The 12,646-nt window shown below is 51.6% G+C and overlaps 1 protein-coding gene across 1 annotated transcript in view; it reads right to left on the bottom strand.

The window, feature by feature from the left end:
- B4GALNT3 (beta-1,4-N-acetyl-galactosaminyltransferase 3) overlaps positions 1–12,322 on the bottom strand; it is a gene marked incomplete at its 5' end in the record, with an annotated part of 17,059 nt that extends 4,737 nt beyond the window's left edge. The window contains 14 exon segments of the mRNA XM_010171070.2: positions 1–3; positions 5–92; positions 2,277–3,279; positions 3,864–3,940; positions 5,125–5,225; positions 5,400–5,509; positions 5,895–6,038; positions 8,178–8,244; positions 8,653–8,731; positions 9,272–9,339; positions 9,997–10,097; positions 11,278–11,368; positions 12,109–12,204; positions 12,278–12,322. The exon segment at positions 1–3 is cut by the window's left edge and continues 211 nt beyond it. Coding sequence (XP_010169372.2) covers positions 1–3; positions 5–92; positions 2,277–3,279; positions 3,864–3,940; positions 5,125–5,225; positions 5,400–5,509; positions 5,895–6,038; positions 8,178–8,244; positions 8,653–8,731; positions 9,272–9,339; positions 9,997–10,097; positions 11,278–11,368; positions 12,109–12,204; positions 12,278–12,322 — 2,073 coding nt within the window.
- Between the last annotated feature and the right edge of the window lie 324 nt (positions 12,323–12,646).

Here is a 12,646-nt window from a genome sequence, read left to right as displayed (position 1 = left end):
CCCCCGCCTGCGCCGGCTCCACAAGGTCGCGGCTCCCCCGCATGCGGTCCTGGCGCTTCTCCACGTTCACGATCCGCTGCAGCTGGAACCGTCTGCAGGAGATAGAGCTGAGGTGGGCATGGCCCTTGTACACCAGCCCCTCACAGAATCACAGGGTGTCAGGGATTGGAAGGGACCTCGAAAGATCATCCAGGCCAATCCCCCTGCCAGAGCAGGAACCTAAATGAGATCACACAGGAAGGCGTCCAGGTGGGTCTTGAATGTCCCCAGAGAAGGAGACTCCACAACCTCCCTGGGCAGCCTGTTCCAGGGCTCTGGCATCCTCACTGTAAAGTAGTTTTTTCTGGCTAGCACAAATCTTTTTGTCCCCAGCTTCCCCCCTTGCTTTGCTGAGCCATTTCCAAAGTCCCATGGGAAGGTTTAGCACCTGTTTCCTAAATCCGTAAGTATGTGGGATTAGATCTGGGATTCCAGCCAAGAGAAAATAGTTGGCAAGGGAAATGAAATAAAGGTGACACAGAAAATAACAAATGTGTCTGAACGATTGCAGGGCTGGTAACAGTGAGTGTATTCAACACCTCCTACAACGGTCTTGGCACAAGGAGTATGTTTGGGCTAGAGAAATGGGCTGATGACAGCTTATCAGTCAATACCACGGAGTAGGACTGAGCAACCATACAGTGAAAACTGGGGTGAGCTGTAGGTTCAGAATGGTCAAAACAGGATGAAACGCCAGGTCGTGTCCTTTCAGATCATAACGAGAGTTTCTGTGGTAAAAGGGACACTCATCAGTTAAAAATGAGCTGAGAAAAGCTTGTGTTTACTCAGTAGTTACACCACAACTGATGTGGCCCTGAAAAAACAAAAGAGATCTTCAGATGTAGCATGAGAGCTACTTCCAGCAGGAACTGGGAATTACTAACACCCATTCTATAAAACACCCAGGATACTGGTCATTTATGTCCAGGAAAATTAACCCAAACTGAAACCAGCATGGAGAAGGACAGGAAAATCATGCAAACTGATCCCAACTCAACAGAAGGGGCAGGAGTTGGATTGTTCAGGCTCAGAAGAGGTCTGTCTGTTTCCAGAAAGACAATCAAGATGCTAAGTCTTGAGAAGAAAAAGAACCATATCAACACCATGTAAAACCAGAGTACCAGCAAAAGCTGATCTCCAGTGGCTCATCAAAGCAGCGAGGAGCTGAAACATCTTCCCAGATCAGTCCTGGGATCTGGAAATCTGTCTGGGTTTAAGGTGAAAGTGCACACATTCAGGTAACAGCGTCGCGCACTTGGTTGTCCCTGAGGTCAGTGTACTACCTGATAGGTCCCTTATGATCCTACATCCTAAATGAATCAGAAGCTGAACTATGGCAGACATCAAACCACAAGCACATGGAGCTCCAACCCTACTTCATTATCAGCACAGTTTCTTTAACTCCAGCTGGTAAAATGCTCCTATGTGCTCTCAATATCTCCACCACGTCAGGACCAAGCCAGCAGAAGGCCAGTAATGCCAGCTGGTCAGAAACCTTCCATCTTTCATGTTTACTGCCACCATCTGTTCAAGGCTCATATTCAGCCACCAGAGATGCTCTGGTGTCCAACAATTTCCATTTCTCAGACAAAAAGAGGTATTTAAAGCCCAGGTTTTTACACAGATTCCTTGTCTGATGACTTATTTCCCACATCTAGTTTATCCTGGAGTGTGTCCAGAGAAGGGCAACGGAGCTGGGGAAGGGTCTGGAGCACAAGTGTGCTGAGTTCCCTTGTGGCTGAGGGAACTGGGGGTGTTGAGCCTGGAGAAAAGGAGGCTGAGGGGAGACCTTGTGGCTCTGTCCAAGTCCCTTGGAGGAGGGTGGAGAGAGGTGGGGGTGGGTCTGTTCAACCAAGGAGCAAGGGACAGGACAAGAGGAAATGGGCTCCAGTTGTGGCCAGGGCAGTTGAGATGGGATGTGAGGAAGAATTTCTTTGCTGCAAGGGTTCTGAGGCATTGGAAGGGGTTGCCCAGGGCAGTGGTGGAGTCCCCATCCCTGGAGGGATTTCAGAGTGGTGTAGACACAGTGCTGAGGGACATGGGTTAGTCGGGGACTGGTCAGTGTTGGGTTCATGGTTGGACTTCATGATCTTAAAGGGCTTTTCCAACTGAGGCAACTCTGGGATTCTGTGATCCTCTGACTCCCACTAGCTCCTCACAGGACAGGGAATACCCCTGTGCAGTGTGGCACGCCAGCTCTGGGGGAGCTGCCCCTTGGTTTTTAGACGGTACCTTACCCTTTACTCCGCTGGTTGAGCTTCTTCAGGAAGACACGTGTGACTTCCAGGGCCTCCTTTTCTCTTAGCAGCAAGTTTCCTGATGTGTTGCATTTCAGGTCAATCCAGTCTGTGCGCAGCACGTGGAAGTCCAGGTTGCTCGTGCTGAAGGTCTGCTCCCAGTTCACTGCCTGGTCAAACACTGGTACATAATCCAAATCCTCCTCATCTTCCTCCTCTGGCTCCCCATCTGCCTCTTCCTCTTCTGCTGCCACAGGTTCAGACTTGCCCTTTACAGGAGATGCCACCTGTGCCTCTCTCTTCCCCATGTCCCCACCTTTGGCTGCCTTCTGCTCAGCAATGTAGGACTCCACTTGGCTCAGCCACCGTGGCAGCCCAGGCTGCTGGCTGGGGCTGGCCGCGCTCGCGGCACGTCTGCCGGTTTTGCCAGGGACTCGGCTCCCCTTCCCGGCTGGCACAGTGCTTGCTGACTGCAGCCCATCCTTAGCCATGCTGAGGTCTCCTTGAGGTCTCACCCCTTTGGGAATCGTGACCCTTGAGTCCCTGGGGCCACCGAGAGGCCGTTGCCTTGGAGACATGGTCCTAGAAGGAGAGTTCAGGTTTTTGACAGGCGTCCTCCCCTGGACAGCCCTGGCCTGCTGTGGAGGGCTCCTGGAGTTGTCTTTGATGCCAGCTTTTAAATGGGGTGTCTTCGTTATTGGGTTGCCCTCTAGGCCAGCCTGGCTGAGGCTTTGGTTGGCAGGGGCCAGCATGACTGATTTGACACCAGACCTCTTCATCCTTCTCCTCTGTAGCCCCTTTTGTATGTCACCACCCGTCACTGAGAGGAGCCGACGATGCTCCCGGAGGGAAGAGTCCTCACGAACATTATGGCTGCCCACCACGCTGCTGGGACCATTGCCTGCTGGCTCTGCCCTCCTCGTGCTGGGGTCCTCAGGGGGGCTGGTACTCTCTGCATCCTGCTCCGCGTACTGCAGGTCATCCAGGTTCCCCTCCTGGGAGTCTGCAGGAGTAATGGCAGTTACACCTCTGGCATCTTCCCACCACCTTCCCTCTCCTGATCTGCTCCCACCCTCCTGGGGACAGCTACTTCTCACCTCATCTCAGTGCTGTCTAGGAGAGAGGACAGGGATGCTCTGAGACACAGGAGCTGTGCTCGTACTGGTACCAACCTCCTCAGCACCTCTCAGCCAGCATCACCAAAGGCTGTGGAGGGCTCTGGCTGTGCCTTTAGCTGTCCACCTGGCCACAGCTTTGTGGGGCAGGTGTCAGCAGAAGCTGTCACGCTGCACACACCTTTGGCTCTGTCACCTCTGCCCATATTTTTGCTGGAATTACACCATAATTAAGCTGCAGGCCTGAGAGGCCCATTGTCACATTGTCCACTACGTTGTTTAGTGATGTCCCAACCTGCCCTTAAGAGAAAGTGGCAGTGAAAATCTCCTCCCACCCACAGCAATCTGGCAGGGAAGGGCTGTGACCTCCTTGGTGTGGAAAGTCAACAGCTTCTTTCAGCTGGTGCTGGAAGTTCACATACGAAAGCAACAGATAAAAGGATCCTCCAGGCTCTGATGTTAGGGTCCCTACCTGGCTGCTCTGTCTTTTCTCCAGAGTCCAGGCTCTTCTCTGGCTGGTCCATTTTCATGTACTTGTAGAATCCAAATCTGCAGAGGAAAGGGCAAAACACAAGTTTGATGAGAGTTACTTTGACCTCTCCAGATAAACTACAGCCACCGCTTCAGAGGTGATGGTCCATTAAACTGATTACACCTACTCAGCATCTCCAGATCCTCCTTTCCTACCATCATCACCATCTTTCATATCTTTGGGCAATCAGATCTTACTCTGCACTGTCAAAGCCATCAGTTTTCCTTGCTTATCATCCCAGTCTCTCAGAAATTTTCTCCTAAGTGCAGGAGGAAATCCCACTATAATTACCCCGAAGCACCTCTTCAGCCTCCCTAAACTGCTCCTGAAAGCTCACTTATGATGTCGTGCTCACAAATGCAAGTTATCACTCTGCAAAAGTGGCTCAGGCAAGTAACTGCAATGATCTCCCTCTCTCTTCTCATACCAGCACTGTCTGTGCTGTCCTTGTATGCTTCAAGCTTTTGGGAGGGATTTCCAGGACTGTTTCTCTCCATGTGTGCCTGATGCAAAGCCAAATGGACCTCCAGTCTCCAAATCCTGTCACAATACAAATGAATTGTCAAAGCAATAAAATCAGGTGGCACCTTCCAGCCCGTGGCAGCCACTTTCTTCATCCTTCACTAGGAACTGCAGTCCAGGCAGCTTCCTCCCAAACCTACGATACAATCTGATGTTCCAGCCTTCAAAATAGTCTTGTAGGAAGGAAGAAGATCCTGAGCAGAGGGAGGCCACCATCAGTTATCTCACTGGAAAAGTGACTCTCCTTCTCCTGCAAAAATGTGCCCCTGAAGGGAGTGGTGGTTCCCTCGCAGGGAACGACGTGCCTTTCCTCCCTGAGAGAGATGCTTGGTTGGTGACCATGGTTTGGCTTTCACAGCCATCAGGAGGTTCCAGCTGCTGGCAGGCAAAGTTTGCTGGAGATCCACTCCCTGATGTAGTGGAACAAACGTGCTTTGACCCAGGTTAATAAAGCAAGAAAAGCAGCAGCAGTTTCCTCTCGAGAGCTAAACATATTTTCACTTAAAGAGAGCGTAATTTCTTGAAAGAAACTATAAATGCTTTAATATTTTGCAAGGCTTAGGGGATCTTTAAGAATTAAGGCAGTCCTACAGAAATTAGTATGAAATTTCATCCCAATTCCAGCCTTCAAACCATCTCCTCCCTCCCTGCTAGTAAACCTGCATTTGCAGCATCCCACCTTTCCAAGTAATAAGGGTTTTCCTGATAGAAGCATTTGTTGTCTTTCTCCATGTGGCTCAGGCGGGTGTAATCATTCGGGTAAACAAAGGATAAATGAACCTGGGAAGGAGGAAAGAAAATCAATTAAAACTCTCATAAATGCTGGGTATCAGTCACCAGGTGACCCAGACACAGTGCAGCTGCAGATCAGGGCAGAAGCCCTCATGGTTAATGAGATCTCCCTCCCTCCTCCTTGTGGAGGAGGCAAGTACCTGCTGAAAGAATAAAACTTACAAACTGGAGTCCCTGGTAGCGCTGCAGAGGAAATCCATTCACCAGGTAGCTGGGCTTGTAGGGGCAGTCTGGCAAAGCTCGGCGCACCTGAGACCGGCTGAGCAGAGGCACTGAGGAGAAGAAACACGTAGGTAAGTGTGGCTGGAGGAGCCTCACTGCAACCCCTGCACCAGCTGAGCTACTTCTGTGCCTGGTTTCTAATTCCCCATGTGAAATACTAACAGATACATAAAGCAAACTATGTCACACAGCTCATCTCTTTACATTCCTCTACAGCACTTACAGGAAAATATTCTGTCTGGGGATGCTGGGTGATGCCCAGAAAGAGGAGTTGGGTTTAGTCTGTGCTTTGTCTCCTACAGTGACTGACACTGTGTGCTGGCCCCCTCTGTTCTGCACGTGGCCTTTGATAACCGTGGAGCAGGACAATCTTTCTCAGCTGCACATGCTGTGACAGGCTTGCATCAATCTCCTCAACTTCTCTGCAAGTCTTACCTTGGTAAAGAGTGTCCCGGGGGTCAGGCTTCAGCATGTCAGCTGGGTGTGCCGTGCTGCCTGCGCTGGCGGCAGGCTGGCTCCGGTGACTGGCCAACGTCTGCGGGATATGCCCAACCTCATCCATCTTTAAAAGCGTCTCGTCTAGAAACCAGAGAGAGAACGGAATGGGGAGGAAGGGCTAATTCATCCCCTGTCCCAAAAAATGCCCTTCCCCAGTGTCAGCCCTTTCCAAATGGCACTGCATTCATGGTACTAATGCTGTTTCTGGCACAGCAATGCCTACATGGTGCTGATTCAGGAGCTTCACTGCAAAGACACTGTGGAAGGCAAAGCTTTGACCCAGAAAGCTGGAAATACAGAAGCTGAAGGGAAGGAACAGGGCTCTAAAGCAAACAAACACAGTGACAAGTAATGGAGGAAAATGGAACTGGGGTTGTTGAGCCTGGGGAAAAGGAGGCTGAGGGGAGACCTTCTGGTTCTGTCCAAGTCCCTTGGAGAGAGAGGTGGGGGTGGGTCTGTTCAACCAAGGACCAAGGGACAGGACAAGAGGAAATGGGCTCAAGTTGTGGCCAGGGCAGTTGAGATGGGATGTGAGGAAGAATTTCTTTGCTGAAAGGGTTCTGAGGCATTGGAAGGGGTTGCCCAGGGCAGTGGTGGAGTCCCCATCCCTGGAGGGATTTCAGAGTCGTGTAGACACAGTGCTGAGGGACATGGGTTAGTCGGGGACTTGTCAGTGTTGGGTTCATGGTTGGACTCCATGATCTGAAAGGGCTTTTCCAATCCAGGCCATGCTGGGATTCTGTGATTCCTGCCTTGGACACACCAGCAGTGGTCTGCTGAAGAAGCCCCACGCTGTCAGGAACTATGGGACACATCCGAAATACCAGCATTAAACTTATTTTAAAAGGAGATGGAAAAGATGAAAGGGAGGAGAAACTTGAGGAGCAGAGCTTTCTCCTGTGCTGGAAAAGGAGCAGGACCCTGGGGTGAGGCCTTCAATGGCTGAGGAGGATGATGCTCCAGCAGGAGCATGGAGAACCACAATAAGTCAGGAACAATAGGTAACTTAAATACAAGACTGGGTATTAGTTACGCCTTTCCTTGGGTGCTGCTGCCAGAGGATTTCATGTCTCCATGGAACTTACTCCGAGATGAAGGGAACTAAATAAATATCCAGGAAGGCAACGTGCTGCCAAGGGCACTGGGGTTATTGGTAGCAACGTTTGCGCACTGAACAACATGGGAACCCAGAAGGAACAAGATGACACGTGATACAGTCAAAAGCTGATATGGAAGAGGGAAACACGGCTTGGCAGAAGGTGTCAGATAAAGATGAGACTGCAGCACTGTGCCCAACCATGAAGGGATCTTCTGGGATATAAGTCTTCCCTTCTATAGGAAATTAATAAGAAAAGAGCAGAAGGAAAAAAGATGGGGACAGAAGATTTAATGGAAAGCCTAATCCTGGCCAAATAGCAGGTTTCAGAAAATACAGTAGGAGGTTGTGATCCAAGACCCAGCAAACAGATGTCTCGATTACATCAGGGAGTCTCCCATGGGGAAAAAGTGTTGGCATGGAAAAAAGCCCAGAGGTGTTGGAAGGCAACAGTGGTAGATATGGGAAAGGGGAATGCTGGCAGAGAAAAGCGATGCTGACAAAGCTCAGTAAGAATAAATAGGACTAAGGAGCTCCTGAACTGATAAGGCATCACTCCATGTGCTAAGAAGGATTTACTAAACAGGAGGGACTGGGCTGATGTGGTTACCACAATCCAGCAGCAATCTGAAGAGACTTGAGGCTGATACAGAAGAAAGCAGCATCCCCAATATTGCTGGTGTGTCCCATTGTGTCCAGCACCCAGAGCTGAAATCTCCTGAAGTGCTACAGCAGCCCCTTCTCCTTGGGCACGTCCAGCTGCCAGCCCACCCCCACAGCTCCCACGTTATGGGCCTCATGTTCTCCGCAGACAACCTCCACCCCCTGTTATTCTCACACCTGGAACAGTTCTCACCCTTGCAGACTCTCTTCTCTGCCTTTCCTCACTGCCTCGAGACTTCCCTGAAATAATGTTCCGATCCGATTTCCAATTCTCCTACACTGAATAACGAGTCACCCTCTCATCCAGAGGTCTCTCTCCTGACCTGTCCCCAATTCTTTCTTGTAACGAGCTGTACTCATGGTATTTGCCTGGCTAGACTATGATTCATGGTGAAACACCCCTGATAACATTTTGGAAGAATGGGGAGGTGCTCTGGGAAACCTGTGGTGAAGATACTTACTAGCAAAAAGGGAGAGGTACTGGGAGTCAATGACTTGGAACTTGGCTTCTGGGTCATTCAGTCTCCACTGGAACAGAGAAACACATTAAAACGAAGTGCTTATGGAGGCAACCAAGCGGGAAGAAAAGGAACAGGCAACAAGAGGTTTTTTTCATCAGATGGGTTCACAGCTTCTCCTTACTACGACCCACTTTACCCAGCAGCTGGGAATGAGCTGAGATCCCCCAGCACACATCCAAAGCAGGAAGGGACAAAGAGACCAGAGAGGGGAGAACTATCCCAGGAGAGCAGAGGAAAGGGTCCTGACATGAGGCCAGGACTATCCCGGGCAGAAGTAGGTGAGGGCTCTGGAAGGGATTAGATAAATCTCATGCAAAGAGGAACTGGGGCCTGGGCAAGGACGGAATCGTTAGAACTGTCACACATGAGCTCTGTGGGGACACACACAGAGCACAGGCCGTTTGCACAGACTCACTGCTACTTCCACGTGGTCCGTTCCTCTGTCATCCTGCTTGTGCAGCACCTCAAAATAGTACCTGCCTGCAGCTGACAACCTGGGAAGAACAACGCGTCTGTCACCAAGAGCATTCAGGAACATTTCTTAGCTTGTCAGCAGATAACGTGTGGAGAGCAACCCCACCTGTCAAACAACCTAATTCTCGTGGTGAGCAGGGTTTTAGGACTGCCAAGAAAATCCAGATGCTGACAGCAAGACAAGTAGTGCACCTGGAGCTCCCAGACCCTTCTCAGTTAATCCTGAGTAACTCCCTTTCTGTCTTGCCTGCTGGGTTTTGGCCTCTGGGAAACCTGGCCAGTTCCAAGGCAGGAAGCCTGGGATACACCTCGTATAGAGGAGTCTGGATCTGTTGGTGGCTGCTTCCTCCAGGGAAGAAAAATCCAGTCTTTTTTTTCTGCAGGAAATCAGCAAAGCAACTGGCACAGGTTTGGATGTGTCACTTCAGCTTTGGCCATACCCCAGAGTAATCCCTTGCTCTGTATTGCTAAATTCCTCAGGACAAGCCTGGGTTCCTTTTCCTTGTGATTTCCTGGCCACGTGCAGAGGTGGCTGGGAGCAAGGGGCTCTGCTCACTCACCTCACCATCTTTGACTGCTGGCTGTGAAATTTCCCAAACTCCCCTGGCGCCGTCCACTCCTTCCCTGTCTGGGAAGAGACAGAAAATACTCTAGTGAAGATGAATGTCTTCCCTGGTAAGTTGTGTGTGAGATCCACAACCTGGGGACAGATTTAACAATCCCGGAGGAGCGACAATCCCGACCCGAAACCGCAATCCCGGGAGAGCCAGAGCCCGAGCCAAAGCCAGAGAGAGCAAGAGAGGAAGAGCCCCTCATGGATCTCCTGCCCATGGGGGACAGGAGATGGAACAGCCCCTTGGCAGAGCCCAATGCCCATGGAGCTGACCCATGGCAATATTCCTCACCCCTTCCTTTGGTCTTCCACTTGTAGACTGGCAAAATACAAAGTCATTCAACTTCCAGCAACAACCGAATACATGGGGGTGTTCTCAGCATTTCTTTCCTAACAAATCCCAGCTGAACCCAAACCCCAGCGCTGTTCCAGCTGCTGAACAGACCCAGCTCTGGCCCAGCTCACACCAGGAGGCTCCCAGCAGCACTGCCAGTATGTAACTGGCTTAAGGTATGTTGTGTCATACCCATCTGGCATCTGCTGTGGTGTTGTCTGGAGTTGGGCAGGAAAAGAAACTTGGGTATTCCAAGGAAGTATGTAAGACAGGAAGTTCTCCATCCCCACAGAACCATTAAAGCCTTGATGGAAGAAGCCACACAGCACACACTGTACCTTGCCCACACTGGCCAGCAGCTGGAGACCAGAGGTCTTTTCATCTGGACTCAGCCAGAACTCAGCGTTGTCATCCGCAGCGATGGCAAACTGAAACTCCCCTGTTAAGAGATGGAGGGAGTGAGAAGGGCTCTGGGGTAAGGGCTTGTGCCTGGAACTGATTCTGCTCCTCTCAAATGCTGTCTTCACCCTCTTCCTGGTGAGATCATACCTTCCCCTTTGGTATGACCACCCCTTTGAACACAGAATCCAGACTGGTTTGGGTTGGAAGGGACCTTAAAGCTCATCCAGTCCCAACCCCCCTGCCAGCAGCAGGGACACCTTCCACTAGACCAGGTTGCTCAAAGCCTCATCCAACCTGGCCTTCAACGCTTCCAGGGAGGGGAACGTCTACAGTTGCAACTGGTTCACTGTCTCTCCTTGCATTGGCTTCACCTGGTATCTAACCTGGAAAGATAAGAAGTCCATGCAAAGTCTCCCTGCCTCCCATTTTGTCTCCAGAGCAGATCTGTGTGTGAGAAGCTTGTGTTTGGATGGAGGATCGTGCACGTGGAGCCATGAAGGGAGACAGAGGTGTTTGAGTCTCCCTGTCCTGACGGGGGTTACAGGGCTGGCAGTTGAGGGCCAGGGGAGCAGGCTGCTCCAGGCAGAAAAGATAAGAAGTCCATGCAAAGTCTCCCTGCCTCCCATTTTGTCTCCAGAGCAGATCTGTGTGTGAGAAGCTTGTGTTTGGATGGAGGATCGTGCACGTGGAGCCATGAAGGGAGACAGAGGTGTTTGAGTCTCCCTGTCCTGACGGGGGTTACAGGGCTGGCAGTTGAGGGCCAGGGGAGCAGGCTGCTCCAGGCAGAAGCAGGCACGTGGGTGACACAGATGTCAGGTGCTGTCAGATGGTGTTCATGCACCCGGGGAGCAGCAGGAACATCAATGATGTCATGTACAGTCCTGCACATGTGACAGAGGGAGGAAAAACTCAGGGACTGCTCGTGCCCACGTACACACCACGGGGCTGTGCATTCACCACAGCATTGGTTTTTATCTAGGACTTCCCATCTGCTTTCTTCTGTGCTTTTCCCTTCCACTCTACATGGGAGGCAGACAGGTTTCACCCACACTGAGGTGGTGGCCAGTCATGCACAGCTAGCTGGGCCACCCACATGAAGGACCTGGCGTTGGGTTTGCCAGGGTGAGGGCACCAGTGGTTCAGTACCAGGAGGGGAGGGAGGGAGAGGCAGGTGAGAAGAGACACGAGTGGTGGCACAGCAGCCTCAGAGCCCTCACCATCAGTGAAAGGATGCAGGTAACCAAATATCCGGAGACCATAGTTGGTCCATTTTGGGGACACAGCCAACTTCTTCAGTGTAGTTCGTGTCTGAAGTGGAAAAAGGAAACAAAAATAAAAATAGATGTGACAATAACAAGGGCAGGGGGTGCAAAACCCCAGGGACAGGTGGGCAGAGGGATGTATGAGGTTTGCTCTGGGAGGAGGATGAGGCACGGTGTGTGACGGAGGCAGGACAGATAAGAGACAAACTGGAGCAAGTGCTGCTGTAGAGGGGATGGAACGTGGTGTTCCCTAAGCACCTGGAGGGAGAACACCAAATACAGAGCTCCTTCACCCCATGTCCGAGGCCTGGCAGGGGGTAAATGAGCCGCCCCCATGCAGCAGAAGAGCTGCCACCACTGAAAGCTTTCTGCTCCCTCAGCAAGAGGATAGAGGAGATGATGGAGAGGGAGGTGAGGGAGAGGGAGGTGATAGAGAAGGAGGTGATTGATGGAGCGGGAGGTGATGGATGCTCAGGAACAGGAAGACAGAAGAAGTCACGGACAGGGAGGTGATGAGTGCTCAGGAGCAGGAGGACAGAGGAGGTGATGAAGAGGGAGGTGATGAGGAAGGGGATGGAGAGGGAGGTGATGAATGTGCAGGAGAAGGAGGACAGAGGAGGTGATAGAGAGGAAGGTGATGGAGAGGGGGGTGATGGTTGCTCAGGAGCAGGAAGACAGAGGAGGTGATGGAGAGGGATAGGGACAGGATGTGAAGGAAGCAGTGGCGATCCAGCTGGGAAGCAGAGCTGGGGAGCACGGGACAGAGCAGGTTGTGGTTTTACTCACGTGGGGGAAGAGAGGGAAGTGGAGGTTCTTCCTGAGCTGCTCAGTGGAGCTGCCGCACCAGTCCTCGAACACGTGCAGATTGGCCTGGCCCTGGAACTGGGGGGAAGAAGTGGGGAACCATGAATTGCTGTGTCCCTCCCCTGTTCTGCCAACCTCAGCCGTGGAGCACTTGTGAGAGCCAAGGAAGATGCTGCTGCTGCTGCAATGGGCTGGCCTGCAGGAGACATGGGTCCAGACATGTTTCTCATCTGCTGAGGGTCTGAGGTTGGCACAGATAACAGTCTGAAGAGCACCAGGGAACTGTGGTGATGCCCAGGACACCTCAGTTAAGTGGCTGGGGTTCACTCCATTTTGCTCCATCAAGGAGATGTTTAACCAGAGGGCTGTGCTCTGATGCCATGGTGTGGGACACGCTGTAGCGTGGCAATGGCCCCCCCATCATCCAGCAAAGACAGTATAGGGTCTTACGTCCTCCAAGAAGGTGTTTTGGATTCCCTCACCGTTTCAGGGCTGTTTTCCTGACCCAAGGAAGAGGGGA

This window comes from Antrostomus carolinensis, unplaced genomic scaffold, assembly GCF_000700745.2.
Source record: "Antrostomus carolinensis isolate BGI_N321 unplaced genomic scaffold, ASM70074v2 scaffold49126, whole genome shotgun sequence".
In the NCBI taxonomy this organism is placed as follows: Eukaryota; Metazoa; Chordata; class Aves; order Caprimulgiformes; family Caprimulgidae; genus Antrostomus; species Antrostomus carolinensis.
The sequence above is the reverse complement of the archived record's forward strand: the minus strand, read 5'-3'. Positions and strand labels throughout refer to the sequence as shown.